Source organism: Dermacentor variabilis, chromosome 10 (genome assembly GCF_050947875.1).
Source record: "Dermacentor variabilis isolate Ectoservices chromosome 10, ASM5094787v1, whole genome shotgun sequence".
Classification (NCBI taxonomy): Eukaryota; Metazoa; Arthropoda; class Arachnida; order Ixodida; family Ixodidae; genus Dermacentor; species Dermacentor variabilis.
In genome coordinates, this window is record NC_134577.1 from 60,450,457 (window position 1) to 60,465,684 (window position 15,228).

General features: G+C 45.4%; 1 protein-coding gene across 2 annotated transcripts in view; it reads right to left on the reverse strand.

Moving 5' to 3' along the window:
- The window catches only part of LOC142559564 (uncharacterized), a 29,518-nt gene extending 20,800 nt beyond the window's left edge, over positions 1-8,718 (reverse strand). For both annotated transcript variants that reach the window (XM_075671143.1, XM_075671142.1), the window contains exons 1-3: positions 8,586-8,718; positions 3,546-3,769; positions 989-1,112 (exon numbers count right to left, since the gene is read on the reverse strand). In XM_075671143.1, coding sequence (XP_075527258.1) covers positions 989-1,112; positions 3,546-3,769; positions 8,586-8,659 — 422 coding nt within the window. In that variant the 5' untranslated portion in view covers positions 8,660-8,718. The remainder of the gene's footprint in view (positions 1-988; positions 1,113-3,545; positions 3,770-8,585) is intronic.
- Between the last annotated feature and the right edge of the window lie 6,510 nt (positions 8,719-15,228).

A 15,228-nucleotide genomic window follows, 5' to 3' on the forward strand; every position in this document is an offset into this window, starting at 1 on the left:
CTAATTATTCGTCAAACAGGGTTTAAAACAAATAAAGCGCATGAAAGCCAACTTGCGACACTAAGTGCACTTTCTAATATACGGGGTGTACCGGCTAACTTTAGCCAGAGTTTAAAAATATGCAAATCCGACGTAGCTGGACAAAACAAAGGCGATGTTGTTTGCCGTCGCATGAAGATACCCGAACTATCTTTTTTCATTCCGCATAATTAGATAATTATTCCTAATTAGTTAATCAACTACCCATACAGCTTTCAATTGCGCAATCCATGCTACATAAAGGTTTTCTCCGAGTGTGATAGAAGCCCGCTAACACACACACACACACACTTACACACACACACACACACTTACACACACACACACACTTACACACTTACACACACTTACACACACACACACACACACACACACACACACTTACACACTTACACACACTTACACACTTACACACTTACACACACTTACACACTTACACACACACACACACACACACACACACACACACACACACAGTTACACACACACACACACACACACACACACACTTCTCTTACAACACCAATTTTATGTGGTTCTATTTGGACTCAGGATGATAAAAACAGGACTCATTGAAACAATTATAGAATGTGGAAAGCGATGCCTTCCTTTTTTAAATTTTCCTATCTTGTCTTGTTTGTCTATCTTTTCCGCCCTTTACACCATCCCCCTGTTCAGAGTAGGCAGCCGGACACTTAATCTGGTTAACCTCTCTGCCTTTCACCGCTTTTTGCCTTCCTTCCTCCGTGCTTATTTTTTTTTTGGGGGGGGGGGGAAGGGGGGTTGTCGGAGTGCTGAAGACTGCTTCACGTCCGCGGCGGGTCGGCCCGGTATCGAACAATCTCCGGGATCGGCACACACATTCCTGTCGCCTACACGGATGCGTGTGATGCATAAAGCGTTCTAGGGGGAACAGCTTCGCTGCAATTCACAGAACGTTCGGATTTACCTTGCGTCGCCTTTCAGTGAGAGGGATGCTCCGTTGACAACCGCGTTACTGCTTCTTGCGGTCGCGTCATTGAGGCTGGTGGAAACCGGCAGCAGGGGACCGGCCCTTGCGTGCTTGGCAATACCTGTACGCAAAAAGGAATTAACTTGCGCGAAGTGGGAATCTAGGCTTTTTAGCGTCAGGTGCACGTAGTTGCTCTTGTCCTGGTCCGCTGCTACTCGTATAGTGAGACATGGTCCGACAGCCGCAATCCTTGCACTGCGCAGCAAGCCCTCCTCCTGTTTCAATCTTCGCGTTATATGCATATACAGCAGCCTGTTTACCCCACGTAAAGCCGGGCATACGATAAGGGTACATCATGAGCAAATTGCCTGCAGCGCAGTTACGGGAAAAAAAAAACGCATGGCTACCACTGCACATCAGCGACAAGTCTAATAGGAAGACTCCTTTCCGTCGATACTATAGGGCTATGAATCTGTGCAGCAAGATGTAATTTCTCGCTTGTTTCATGCGTGCTCATTTACCCTGTTCTCCTTTCCACATTTACTGCCGAGCAATGGAGGGCTACGGAGAGAACAGAGTTCTGAGCAACTGCTCCCATGTCCCTCCATTCTGCTCAGCGGAGCATTGGCTGAATAAACAATTCGTTCGTGGAATCCCCAACAACATCGGGGAGGGGATAACGCGAGACACGTGCAGTGCAGGGAAGTAGTAGGCCAGCTCAAGAACGGTTCAACCTTGGCACCGTCTGGTTCTTCTCTCCTAAGTCGTTGCCCCACTTCGGATCCAGCGTATAAACAAAAATGGCCCATTCCACCTCGCCGTCTCCACACATTGAATCAATCATTCATTCGTTCAGCGTGATATTGCAGATGTCACTTGCGCATGGCACGGTGGATTGGCGCACGGCTTCATTAGGCTTTGTCGCATTTACTGGCACCGAAGCTTAATTACGTTGACGAGGGAATTTGTCGCTGCGCCGTTTATATTTTGACGCACTTCTGTGCACACGGCGGAGTGCAGATCACTCAACTGAACAGGTGCAAGAAAACCACTTGCACCACATGGCCTATGCATGAGCGAGTGAACTTATAGCTATGAAAAAAAGGCTGCTTATAGTACCCCTTTCTCCCATTTCCTTCGAAGCCAACAAATAATGACACGAAGGGCGTGATGGGACTAATGCAAGGGTTTTTGCCCACTCTAACTATGTGAAGAAATCCGCGTTGGAAAGCAACACGTTTTTACCGCCAAAGCGTTAAGGAGCCCATGCGGCAGAAAACCCGGCATCTGCGTCCGCCGTCGGACGTCGTTCAGGCAAAAAGATTTTTGGAGCGCCCATACCGAGGCCCTTCATGTGACGGGAGGAACTTATTTAACTAATTGAACATGAACCTAAAATACGTGGAAATATCGTAAATTAGGTCTTGCACACGACCTACGGGCATAACAGCTGTCGGATTGTAATTTCGCTACACGAGGATACGTAATTATGTTACGCGAAAACTAAAAAAAAAACTCATTTTCCAGCGTTCCTGCCATTCATAGACCAGCTGCGGCGTCCGCCATTTGCGCGCGTCGGCGCGCGGCTGTCTCGGGAGCCACGGAGCGGCGCGCCCGGTTCCTTGCAACAGCTCCAGATGGCGCTCGCCACCGCAGCATCGCGGCCCACGCAATAGGCCGTGTTTCTACCAGAAAGGCCGCCTTCGAGCATAGCGTTCGCGGTCCTCGTTTCCCGGTAAACATTACGGTTACATGCGCTCCAGTTGCTGGGAAGCATGAGAAGCAGTCAGGGATCTTTGAATGCTATCACGTTCCACACTTATAGGCGAAGCTTAAGCGTGCTCCAAATTTTTTGAATTGGCAATAAAGCATACTAAAATATGCTGATTAGGCCGCATTTTTACCTGGACCGTTAAATTGTGAAAATGGAGCCACCAAATAGTCAGAACGTCAATTTTTTTCCGTTTCTCTCATGATGTTAACAGAAAATTTAGGTTTTATGTCTTCCTGGAGTATTTTTACCATACAGTATACACATACCAAGACCATGTTCTGAGTATATTCCTCGTGGAACCATTCGTTTTTTTTTTCTCGCAAATAAACATAGAAAAAAAAATACGTCCATGCAGTACTTTTGTACACATTTCTCTGCTTCACATTCTTTCACTTGTGCGCGCAACCGTCGAAGCGCCCTCACAGCATCAGAAAATTATTTTCAGAAATCGCTCGAATAATTGCTCGCCGCATTGAGGTAAAATATGTCTTTTTTCGGCAGAATCTGAGATGGTCGGAAAAGGGCCTAGTGGCACTTGAGATGCAATGACCGATATGTATAAGCATGGTACAGAACAATGCGTTGGCGGGCTAGTTGGTGCGGATCCATGAATACTTGTTTAGCGCAATACAACGGACACAAGTCCTGCCGCCTTTCTTGTGTTTGTTGTATTGCGCTAAACAAGTATTCATGGATAAGCGCGGTAGCTTTTTTTGTGTGTGTGTGTGTGTGTGTGTGATAGTTCCCATCCAGATTCAGGACGTTGACGCAATGCTTCACCTGTCAGCTGGCGCTTAAACTGCTTGAGCGTGTCCGCCTCCGAGAATGCGTCGCGATCGGCTCGGATGGCCGCCTCGTACAGGTGCATGGCGAGGTGTCTTCGGTAATGATGCCAACGACCGAAAGCCTTTCCGCACTCGTCGCAGTTATGGAGGGAGCTGGTGTCGGCCGAGTCGTTCTGCTTGTTGTTTTGGCCCGTGACCGCAGTGGCGCCATCGGGTGTTCTAAAATAGACGCATATACTCTGGATGTCGGACGCTGAATTGCCAGGTGTGCCAGGAAATTTCAAAAAAAACAATTGTAACGTTCGTGACATTGGACACGGAACATTGCATAATTCATGAAAGTGAAACACTAAACGAGAACGTCATTGAGCAGGACAGACACCAGACAAGCGCTAAGTTTCAACAAAATGTTACCCAATGAATCGTGCAGATTACATGCACGCAAATTATGATTAACATACTCATCAGTACTTTGTTTAAACTTTCATCAATTCCTGACTTGCACATGACAAAAATATTACTTGATATGAGGCACGCCGTAGTGGGAGCTCTGGATCACTTCACCGCAGACTTATTTTTTACTGTTTGCTTACGGTGTTTTTGTGTATAAACGTTTAATTTCAAGACTTATTGCCCGCAAGGTATACCGTGATACGTAAGACTGCATCCTAGTCATTCAAATTTCGAATGGGCTTCAATTCAAGCATAAATAATTGCTCAGGTAGTTTTGGAGAATTCTTAGGTTAAACTGCAAATAAGCACCACAAAGAACACGACTAAAAGTTACAATTTGCTCTTTTTAAAATAAGTACTGAGATTGAAAATAATAATAATAAAACGATCTGAAATGCTCAGCATATGGGTTCCTTTCTGTTTTGTCCCACCTCCTTAAGTTAAGACACAAACACAATGATGCTGATGTAGTCCATTAGAGGAATGCTATGTGGAAAAGCCGTATCTCAATTCGCAAATGTAAAAACGGATACGGGCTTACTGTGGAGGGAACATTTGCGTTTGCTCCTTGCATCACGCACCCTTTTATTGCATTATTTAGGCTCCTAAAGTAAAGGCTGTATGGTTAGGAAGCGTTCACAAGCCTCCTCATACTTGACTATTGTGTTCGATCGGCTTTCATGTCCAAAAAAGCCTGTCTAGTCGACGCCTTCAACTGGCACTGGAGCTTTCACGTGTTTCGTGCAGTAAAACACAGTATTGCACAGTATTGTGCAGTATAATTAATAAAAATGACGCGTTAGCGTGAGTTGACGTGAATGAAGACAAGGTCGGGGATTATTATTGTAAGCTAACATTTTGACTGGCTATGACGCTCTGTAGACGCGTTCATTGCCCATCAGGCGAGGTGGGCCGATCGCGAATTTTTACAAAGGCAGTAATTAATCTACACAGGTTGGTCGTAATATTAAGTGATTAATATTAAGTTTTCCCTTTTAAATGTGATGTTAGTGGCGTTTATAGTTTACCCAGGGCAGCAGGTTAGATTTTGCGTTTTTCGTGAAACACACTCGTACCGCTCCGTATAGATTCATACGCCTGTATTCACCCGCGCAGCCAGCCGTAGTTACCGAATACTCACAAAGATGGCGCGGCACGCTCAGTTATGGTCATTGTTTCGAGCGTGTTCGCTTTTCCCTCGGCGTAAGCAGCGCAGGGTTGCCAGGCTTGGCGACTTCTCGACAAATCGGCTACATTTCGAGGCTCCTGGCGACCGAAAATAGTGGTTGGGGACTTGGCTGTTTTCTAGCTACTTCTAGCTGTGGTAATTGGTATTGGTAGAGTCAAAATCGCACTGCCCCAAAATCAAGATCTCGAAGGCCATGCCTTCGTGCTTTGCAAGTGGCTGAAGTAGGATCCAGAAGCTGAAAACATGTAGCCGTCATATGGCCAGAGGGTCTCTTCGACTTGTCCTGCTCTGTTCACGATTGCCCGAAACGCTTCACCCGCAACGCACATTGGCCGAAACCACCGCATTTGGCAGTCCGGGACTGTCGAGGACGGATAATTTAATATGCCCATTGAGTTTCTCTATTGGTGGCATACAGCAGCCCTCTCCGAGTAACAGGAATTAACTGATCTCAAAGGCTGTGCTATTGCGTGCTGCGTTGGACAGAAGCAATCGGTTATATCCTAATCCCACTCCCCAAGCGACGGTTACTTCGACAGTGAATCTCGAAGACAATGCCTTCTTGGCGCCAGAAGTGACTGCAAAAACCGATAGCGCGTCAAGGTTCAATCACCCTGTAAAGAGACACCCATAGCACAGCCCGCGTACGTCTGCACTATATTCACGGCACGTCATGAATTCATGAGATTGGAAGGCTGATTCCTCTATAAAATAGGTGCGCCGATACCGCATGCAGTTATAAAGATCACCGTTACTTTGCATCCTTGCTTCCTCTACAATTTCTCACGCGCGCTGGCACTGCGATCAGTGTGATAGTACGCACTTGTCATGTTCCGATTTAATGATGTGTTCACACAATCCTGACTATCATTTGCATGTTGAAATGTAAAGGCAGATATTATTTGTTTGCAATGTAAAGGCCGATACCGTACTCGAGATATTTAATAAAAGATATGAACTATACTTAAGTCCGAAGGTCATCGACGCTTCTTGAGGCGAAAAACGCCACATTCGCTAACGTTCCTACAGTTGCCAAGAATCTCGTCACTCTTAACGGGACACTAAAGAGAAAAATGGTTTCTGCATCCGTAAATTACATTTCTACGACGCCAAAAAACAAAACTCTTACCACAATACGACGCTTGCTAAGCCTGAAAAAGCGCAAGAACGAAAGACGGGTAGCGACGCCTCCTTGAAGTTCGCGCACCTGGTCGCTGCGACATCATGGATTTTGATGGCATCTTCTAGGGCCTACTTACTTATACGGCGGAACAAATTGACTACATTGTGTTCTAAAGGAACCAAATATCAAACATCGCAAGTTTCGGGAACCTTTACCCAGCCAACGCGGCCCAAATGCGAAAACACACTTTGGAATTCTTGACGTCCCACTGACGTACGGGCGTCGGGGTTTCGGCGCCAAATCCAAATACTGATATTTCGACCTTCGTTTTCTCATCTAATAATCAAACGATTATTCTAGAATGACTGCCTGCAGAGTTCTCAAACAATGCCTTATTAGTCTAAACTGATTTTTGGTTCCGCTCTACTATCCCTTTAACGTTGCGTCCTTACAAGGCGCATGCTATACATAGGGTTTGCAGCGTTGGGCAACCAGGACCTCCAAGTTTCCATATGTACTGCAGTCGAGTGCTTTCGCCCACAGCACATATGATGGGCACGAAGACTAAAGGGCTTAAAAATACCTCACTGCAGTTGGCGATAACAGCTTCACACACGCTGGTACGATAACCAACGGTCCAAATGAGCAGAATTGCGCCGCTAAGTAGCGCAACATGAGGAGGGTCAACGTTAAAAGCGTTTACAGTGCTTCGCATGGATGTTGAATTCTGAATTTGTTGAATTCTGTTGAATTCTCTCTGAATTTGCAAATACACGCAAAGTGCTTCGAGTGGCCAGTCGCGCGGGCAATTTTGCGTGTATTTGTGGGCTTCTTTGAGGCTCGGGGAAAAAAAAACGCTGTTATCTAGCACGTATTCATCAACAGAAAGCTTTATCGAGAGCTTTTCATGTCGCCCTACAATTTTCTCATTCGCACTTATAATATTTGAGAATTTGATCAATTAAGACTAATTACCCAATTAGGCGGAATGAAAAAATAGTCTGAGTCCCTCCAAGCGACGGCAGACAACATTCCCTTGTGTTCTGTCCAGGTACGTGACATTTGCATACCTTTAAATGTTTAGCTGAAGTTACCTGGGACACCCTGTATAGATTGACCCAGCTCAGCCCGTTTGTAGCGTGTATCTACACACGGATGGACAGAGTCCTGCGCCGAGTCTTGTGCGGGGCTACTTAAGTGCCACAATCAATGCGCCGACAGCGGGCATGAGATCGAGACAAATATTAGACAGGCACTGTACAGTGCAATGTCATCGTAAGGATGAGAACCGTGAAGTAGATCTGTTGCAGATGGAAAGTTTGGGGATCCAAACGGCTGGGTTTACAAAGGAACGCAAATAGGGATTAAAAAAAGGTAGCGAAAAGGGGTACAAAACAACGCAAGCAGGGAGCGGCGGTTTCACTGCGCGAGGGCCGCTTTGGGTGCCAGAAGCCGTTCGAGTGCGCAAAATCTAAAACTAGATCCCTCCTTTGTCGGCTCGACCCTGCGTGCAGTCATTGTGCAGATGTCACAAGCGAGTTCCTGTGAACGCGGTAACGTCGGGCTCGGCGAGGCCGATTTTTGAATCGACCCACTCACGTGTGGTTCATGTAAACATGCCCCACATTGTATTTGGAAAGATTGGATGCGCTAAGTAGACGCACCCTGCTAAACTACATGCCCTGCATGTCTGTTTCTAGCCTCAAGCCTTTCTCGCGGGGCTATCCGGAACGTATTGCATGCAGTGTGAAAATTTGACAAAGCTAATGATGACTGATAATGCGGAAACGCAATTCACTCAGAGCCGCGCTGATGACTAACCGATCACAAAAAGTCGGAAGGACATTTAACGTCGACCTGACGTCGATCCAACGTTGCCGCTTCAGCGGAGCTCTCGCAGAGCATCATGCGGTTCATACAGCCCATTCTCGCGCCTCATTTCTCATGGAAGACGTTGTCTTTAATCGAATTCACCAAAAGGTCCGTTAGCTTTCGAGCTTCTTTTCCTAAACGCACTCGACGCACAACATACGTGGCCGACGTTAAAATGAAGTGCCTGAGCGCGTCAAGCCGTAGCAACTGCACTCCACGTCGAAATATGTTGACACCACCCGCTCAAACACACGCTGAGAGCGGGAAACAATTTCACTGAAGAGGATATTGTAGGATGGACCAGGCTCTTCGGTGGGAATACATCATCTGCCTAACAACACTACGGGTCGTTTTTGCGCGTGACAACGTTGCAAGAAATACAAACGGTAATGACTGACCTAGCGCTGGATTCCGCGGTGGCTGAGGCTTCGCCGGCGTTCTTGCGGCTTCTGCTGCGTGTTACGATGCTCATGTTGGACACCGAAGCGGCGTATCCTCCGACTGCTCGTTCGCCGATGTCTGACGCCGGGACTGAACAAAAACAACGGTGTTCGACTTGTCGCTGTGTGACGGTTTATCACCGCGCATGTGCATCCAGCGCCAATGAAGGGATGAAGGAGATAAAATATTTCTTGCTTGGCGTGACTCGGACTGGAGCTTTATCTTACGCGGAAGCGGCAAGGGTATACAGGTTTGCCACAAGCTTGGTGCTAAGGAATAGGGCGCTATTTCCGAGGGCAAGAAGGAGCGTCCCAGTGATTGGCACTATCGTTGCGCCCACCCCTCTTTCGCTCGTCTCGCTTTTATAGAATGAGTGCCCTATAGTCTACATATCGGCAAATTCCGCCATCTTGTCAGCTCGGTTCTGTGGCGTACCAATTATTTCTCTATTGGGGGGGGGGGGGAGATTGCGCCCCATCACCCCCGGTTCTGACGAAGGCCGGTCCTTCGGCCGGAACAATACTAAAGTGTTGTGGCTGTGAAAATTCTGCGCCCGCGAATCTGTGCCTTCCGGCCCGGCACGAGAAGAACCTTCCTTCTTCAATTTCCTGTATATGTATGTACTATTAGATTAGCAGACAGAGCCAGGAAATGCGTCTGTCAGTTATTTTTATAATTAACACAGACCTGATTATCACTCGCACACGGGGAACCATGGGGGATAAAAAAACTGATCAGTATTTGAATTCATTCCTTGAAATTAAACAAAATAAGAAGATGATGCAGGGACAAAAGTGCTTGACAGAGGTCCCTGCAATGCCCCGCACCGTAGCACAACCGATATAAAGATACACATTAGCTACAAATAGATTTAATAATTAAAGAGTAGTATTTGGTGTTTAAGTCAATAGTCGCACAAAACTATCCATAGTTAAGGCAATAGCATTGATGCTTACACAACAAAGTACAATAAACATAAAAGACACGCAATACTCACAAGAGAAACAGCAGATAGGTGCACTTTCCAGCGAAGCTTTGCCTTTCGGGAAGTTGCAATAAGCTAGACTTTCGTTTTCCTGTAATTAAAACACACACACTTTATTGTTTGTTTTACGTGCTAGAAACCATGACTTGATTATGAGGCGCGCCATGATGGGGCACCCCGGATGAATTTTGACTACTAGAGTGACCTTTAACACGCCCCCAATGCGTAGGACACGGGCATGTTCGCATTATGCCGCCATCGTAATGTTGCCGCCGGTGCCGGGATTTGAACCCGCGACCTGGTGCTTAGCAAGGCAACACCATAGCCACTAAGCCACAGCGGTAGGTCATATCACGTACTTTAATATTTCGCCCGTGTATGACTGTGCCATTTGAAACCTCGCCCGCATGGAACGCTTTCGGGCACGTGTATTGTCAGGAATTTTTCTTTTGAACGCCACTAAATAGCCAACCAATTATTTTACTCAACCATAACATTGTCCATAGTGTTTTCATCCTCATCCTCGCCCCTCCCTCCATACACACACATTTTCGCTTTCTTTAATCTCGGCTGCTTTCGCAGTTGTCTCAGAGCAGCGGAATAAATTCTGTGTTCGTAAAACACACCGATAAAGCTCTGGACCGCTTGCATGCGTAAATTGCTGCTAATGTCCTAATTTCACCCATCAATTTGATCATTACCTACACATTACCCGTAACGCGCCTCTTATTTTCGGGACATGTAAGCGGGACGCCTGGTTCACTTCACCGAGGACATTGAAGAAACCAACCACGAACGTCTTATAAAGCATGGAAATGTGAAAAACGATCGAGGGCTCTTAACTGTAGACCAGGAACTTTAAAGTCTTGTCACATAATGCCCTCTCCCCTTTCCGCGAAATATATACCTGCAGTAACCTTCAGCAATGTCGGGAAACCGGAAAACAGTGGCCATGTCACACGCATTCTTTTAATTTCGCACCGAGATATTCCATAGCGTTAACCCATTATCGCTAAATTCGACCTCGGAGACATTCATAGACGCATTCATAACGCTCTAGGGCTCTTCTTACATCGTAATGTATTGCCAAAGCTATAATCACACACCTAATTTGAATTTTATCTACACATCACCGGTTACCTTGTCTGTACTGTCACCAAACATAAAGCAGCGGTCTCGTTTAGTTAATTCAGGACACCAGGTTAACCCTCTATATCGCGCATAAAAAGGAGGGTTCAATAAATGCTCGTTACTCATCTTGTAAAGTAAACCAGAAACGTTAAAATTTCAAGACAGATTGCGCTTCGGATGCAGCTCCTTCCTTGTAAGTAGATATAGTTTCAGAAACGCCGAGTTATCTTGGCACATTGGGAAACGTAGCTGATATCGGCAGTATGACACTTCGGAATGCTAGCTCAATAATATATATATATATATATATATATATATATATATATATATATATATATATATATATATATGCTCACAATATATATATATATATATATATATATAAACGAGAAGAGAGGGGGTTAACCGAGGGTCCCGATTTTTAATCGTCATATCATAAGAAGCGGACAAACATTGACACCAAGGACAACATAGGGGAAATTACTTGTGCTTAATAAATGAAAATAAGGAAACGATAAATTAATGAAAATTAAAGTGGATGAAAAAACAAGTTGCCGCAGATGGGAACCGAACCCACAACCTTCGCATTTCGCGTGCGATGCATCGCACGCGGAATGCGAAGGTTGTCCTTGGTTGTCCTTGGTGTCAGTGTTTGTCGGCTTCTTAAGATATTACTATATATATATATATATATATATATATATATATATATATATATATATATATATATATATATATATATATATATATATATAAAAGCAGTGAAGAAGAAACTAGGAATAGTCAAGAATCAGATGTGTGCGTTAAGAGACAATGCCGGCAATATCATTACTAATATGGATAAGATAGTCCAAGTGGCTGAGGAGTTCTGTACAGATTTATACTGTACCAGTGGCACCCACGACGGTAATGGAAGAGCGACTAGTCTAGAGGAATTTGAAATCCCACAGGTAACACCGGAAGAAGTTAAGGAAGCCTTGGGAGCTATGCAAAGGGGGAAGGCAGCTGGGGAGGATCAGGTAACAGCAGATTTGTTGAAGCATGGTGGGCAGATTGTTCTATAAAAACTGGCCACCCTGTATAAGCAATGCCTCATGACTTCGAGCGTACCGGAATCTTGGAAAAACGCTAACATGATCCTAATCCATAAGAAAGGGGACGCCAATGACTTGAAAAATTATAGACCGATCAGTTTACTGTCCGTTGCCTACAAAGTATTTACTAAGGTAATTGCAAATAGAATCAGGAACACCTTAGACTTCCGTCAACCAAAGGACCAGGCAGGATTCCGTAAAGGCTACTCAACTATAGACCATATTCACACTATCAATCAGGTGATAGAGAAATGTGAGGAATATAACCAACCCTTATATATAGCTTTCATTGATTACGAGAAAGCGTTTGATTCTGTCGAAACCTCAGCAGTCATGGAGGCATTGCGGAATCAGGGTGTAGACGAGCCGTATGTAAAAATACTGAAAAATATCTATAGCGGCTCCACAGCCACCGTAGTCCTCCATAAAGAAAGCAACAATATCCTAATAAAGGAAGGCGTCAGGCAGGGAGGTACAATCTCTCCAATGCTGTTCACAGCGTGTTAACAGGAGGTATTCAGAGACCTGGATTGGGAAGAATTGGGGATAAGAGTTAATGGAGAATACCTTAGTAACTTGAGATTCGCTGATGATATTGCCTTGCTTAGTAACTCAGGGGACCAACTGCAATGCATGCTCACTAACCTGGAGAGGCAAAGCCAATGGGTGGGTCTAAAAATTAAGCTGCAGAAAACTAAAGTAATGTTTAACAGTCTCGGAAGAGAACAGCTGTTTACGATAGGTAGCGAGGCACTGGAAGTGGTAAGGGAATACATCTACTTAGGACAGGTAGTGACTGCGGATCCAGATCATGAGACTGAAATAATCAGAAGAATAAGAATGGGCTGGGGTGCGTTTGGCAGGCATTCTCAGATCATGAACAGCAGGTTACCTTTATCCCTCAAGAGAAAAGTATATAACAGCTGTTTCTTACCAGTACTTACGTACGGGGCAGAAACCTGGAGGCTTACGAAAAGGGTTGTATTTAAATTGAGGACGACGCAACGAGCTATGGAAAGAAGAATGATAGGCGTAGCGGTAAGGGATAAGAAAAGAGCAGATTGGGTGAGGGAACAAACGCAAGGTAATGATATCTTAGTTGAAATCAAGCAAAGGAAATGGGGGGGGAGGCATGGGCAGGACATTTAATGAGGAGGGAAGATAACCGATGGTCATTAAGGGTTACGGACTGGACTCCAAGGGAAGGGAAGCGTAGCAGGGGGCGGCAGAAAGTAAGGTGGGCGGATGAGATAAAGACGTTTGCAGGGACAACATGGCCACAATTAGTACATGACCGGGGTAGTTGGAGAAGTATGGGAGAGGCCTTTGCCCTGCAGTGGGCGTAACCAGGATGATGATGATGATGATGATATATTTTGCAGGAACTGTATTTGATCAGCACGCATTCAAAAGCGCACAACATCGTGGCGTAGAACTACCATCCTGTTCGCACAATTCTACCTCAGTTGTAGTTGCGACAGAGCAGCGGTATAAGTTTTATGCCGCTGCTATACTCCATTTCATACATCAGGTGCAATGCTGCGGAAGCTACGCAAGAAGTCCGGTCACCGAAATGTATCACTCCGCGCGTTTCCCTCTGTACTTCGATATAGGTGCCAGTAGTGTTTACTCGCGCGAGCATGCACGTGAGGCTGCCGTGACGGGCGACAATAAAAAAAATAACGGAAAGCAAATTGCTTTAGAACAACGTGTTAGCAGCCGTACAAGTAGTTGAATTGTTTATAAGGCTAAATTCTTTTTTTTTTTTTGCTCACAACGGAGCTTATATAAAGAAAATTTTCACTAAGATCGGGTCAAGAAACACCGAACTATTTCTAAGTGCGAACGCAGCCGCTGGAAAAAGTATCTCTAGCCTCCACGGCGTTGCACCTGATGTATGAAACGGAGTGTAAAACACACTAAGACACACCAGTACTTGCATACGTGATCTGTCGCTGAAGGCGAATTTAACCCACGCATTTGAAACGTTGCCTAGACGTTAACCATAACGTGCCCCTTATTTTTTTCAAATATAAACAAGGTGCGCTGTTTAATTATTCACAGAGAACACTGACAAAACAAACTACGAGGCTCGTATGACGAACGAAAATGGGGGAAGAAACGAGAGTCCATTAATTATTTGCAACGGTTATATCGAAAGCAGTAATATGGAAGTTTCGTAATTAATAACATCTATGCTCTTACCTGTTTTAGCAGAACTTGATGCTCGCATCTTGTGCAGTTGTTTTACTAGTCTGGGAAACATTTCATAACGCGCCAGTATGACACCCTGAAACTCTCGAAGTAAGTTTTTACAAAGCCTGTAACGAACCTACAACGATTCAAACGCATATAGCTCGTCACTCAGAACATGCTTCCTACTTCAACGAAATGTAAACACCGCGTCTCCCGCTTATATTGCCGAGGAATCTGGAAGAAAAGCAAGTGAACGCCTTGTGTGACGCGCAAGAATTGCACGGGAGAAGGTTATACGGTTCGGTAATTACTTCCAAAGCACGGAGGTAACGTACACCGTTCAAACTTTTTTTTGTAAGTCAGCCGATAAGTGTCCCCATTTTGTAAAAACATTAAATTTCTGATGTGCTCGCTCCTTCCAGGGAACATGTACTGCAGTGTAATTAACGTTCCTGCACAAACAGCCTAAAATTGAAATGGACAGACACCGCCAGAACTCGAAGAGGCTTCATTCGATTTTTGACGGTCATAAGACACTGAGACTGCAACACGACGTCGACTATCTCTGAACATTAATTCAAAAGTTTTATTTGATAATTCAATGACGTCATGCCGCAATGCGTGCAATTGCTGTGCGCAGCTGATTATAAGACCTTATCCGGACCCCTCCCCTCGGCCTTAGGTTAAATATAGCAAAATGATTGTGTGTATTGAAATATGATTAGGTGGTCTCAAAAAAAAAAAAAACTGTGCTCGATGCAAGCAGCGCAAGCTGAAGCGTGTAATGGCGAGAACGGCCAGGTGGCAGGCTTCTCCGCAATACGAGCGTGTATGGCGCCTCCCGCGCTTCGTCCGCTATAACGCCTCGCGGCGAAGCGCGAAAGCCAATTCTCGCCGCAGGGGATACGTTACAAAGGAAAGCACTATACTTACGTGGCCACTGCATCGAGAAGGAAAGCTTAGCCTTGCCAGTTGGTGGTTTTGTTGAATTTTCCAGTGTTCACGCGAAAATAGCCGCTTTCCTATGTGGAAGGGTAGGAGGGGTCAAATGGCATACTTGGCCCCTCAACTTCTCACAATGTGGGGCAAGGGCCTCCGTGACCCTCCCCACCTCCCCCCGGTAAAAATGCCTGTGGCTCTGTCTGGCTCAAGAGTGCTGCAATATGGCGCAATCTGACTGCCTCGAAATTTCAC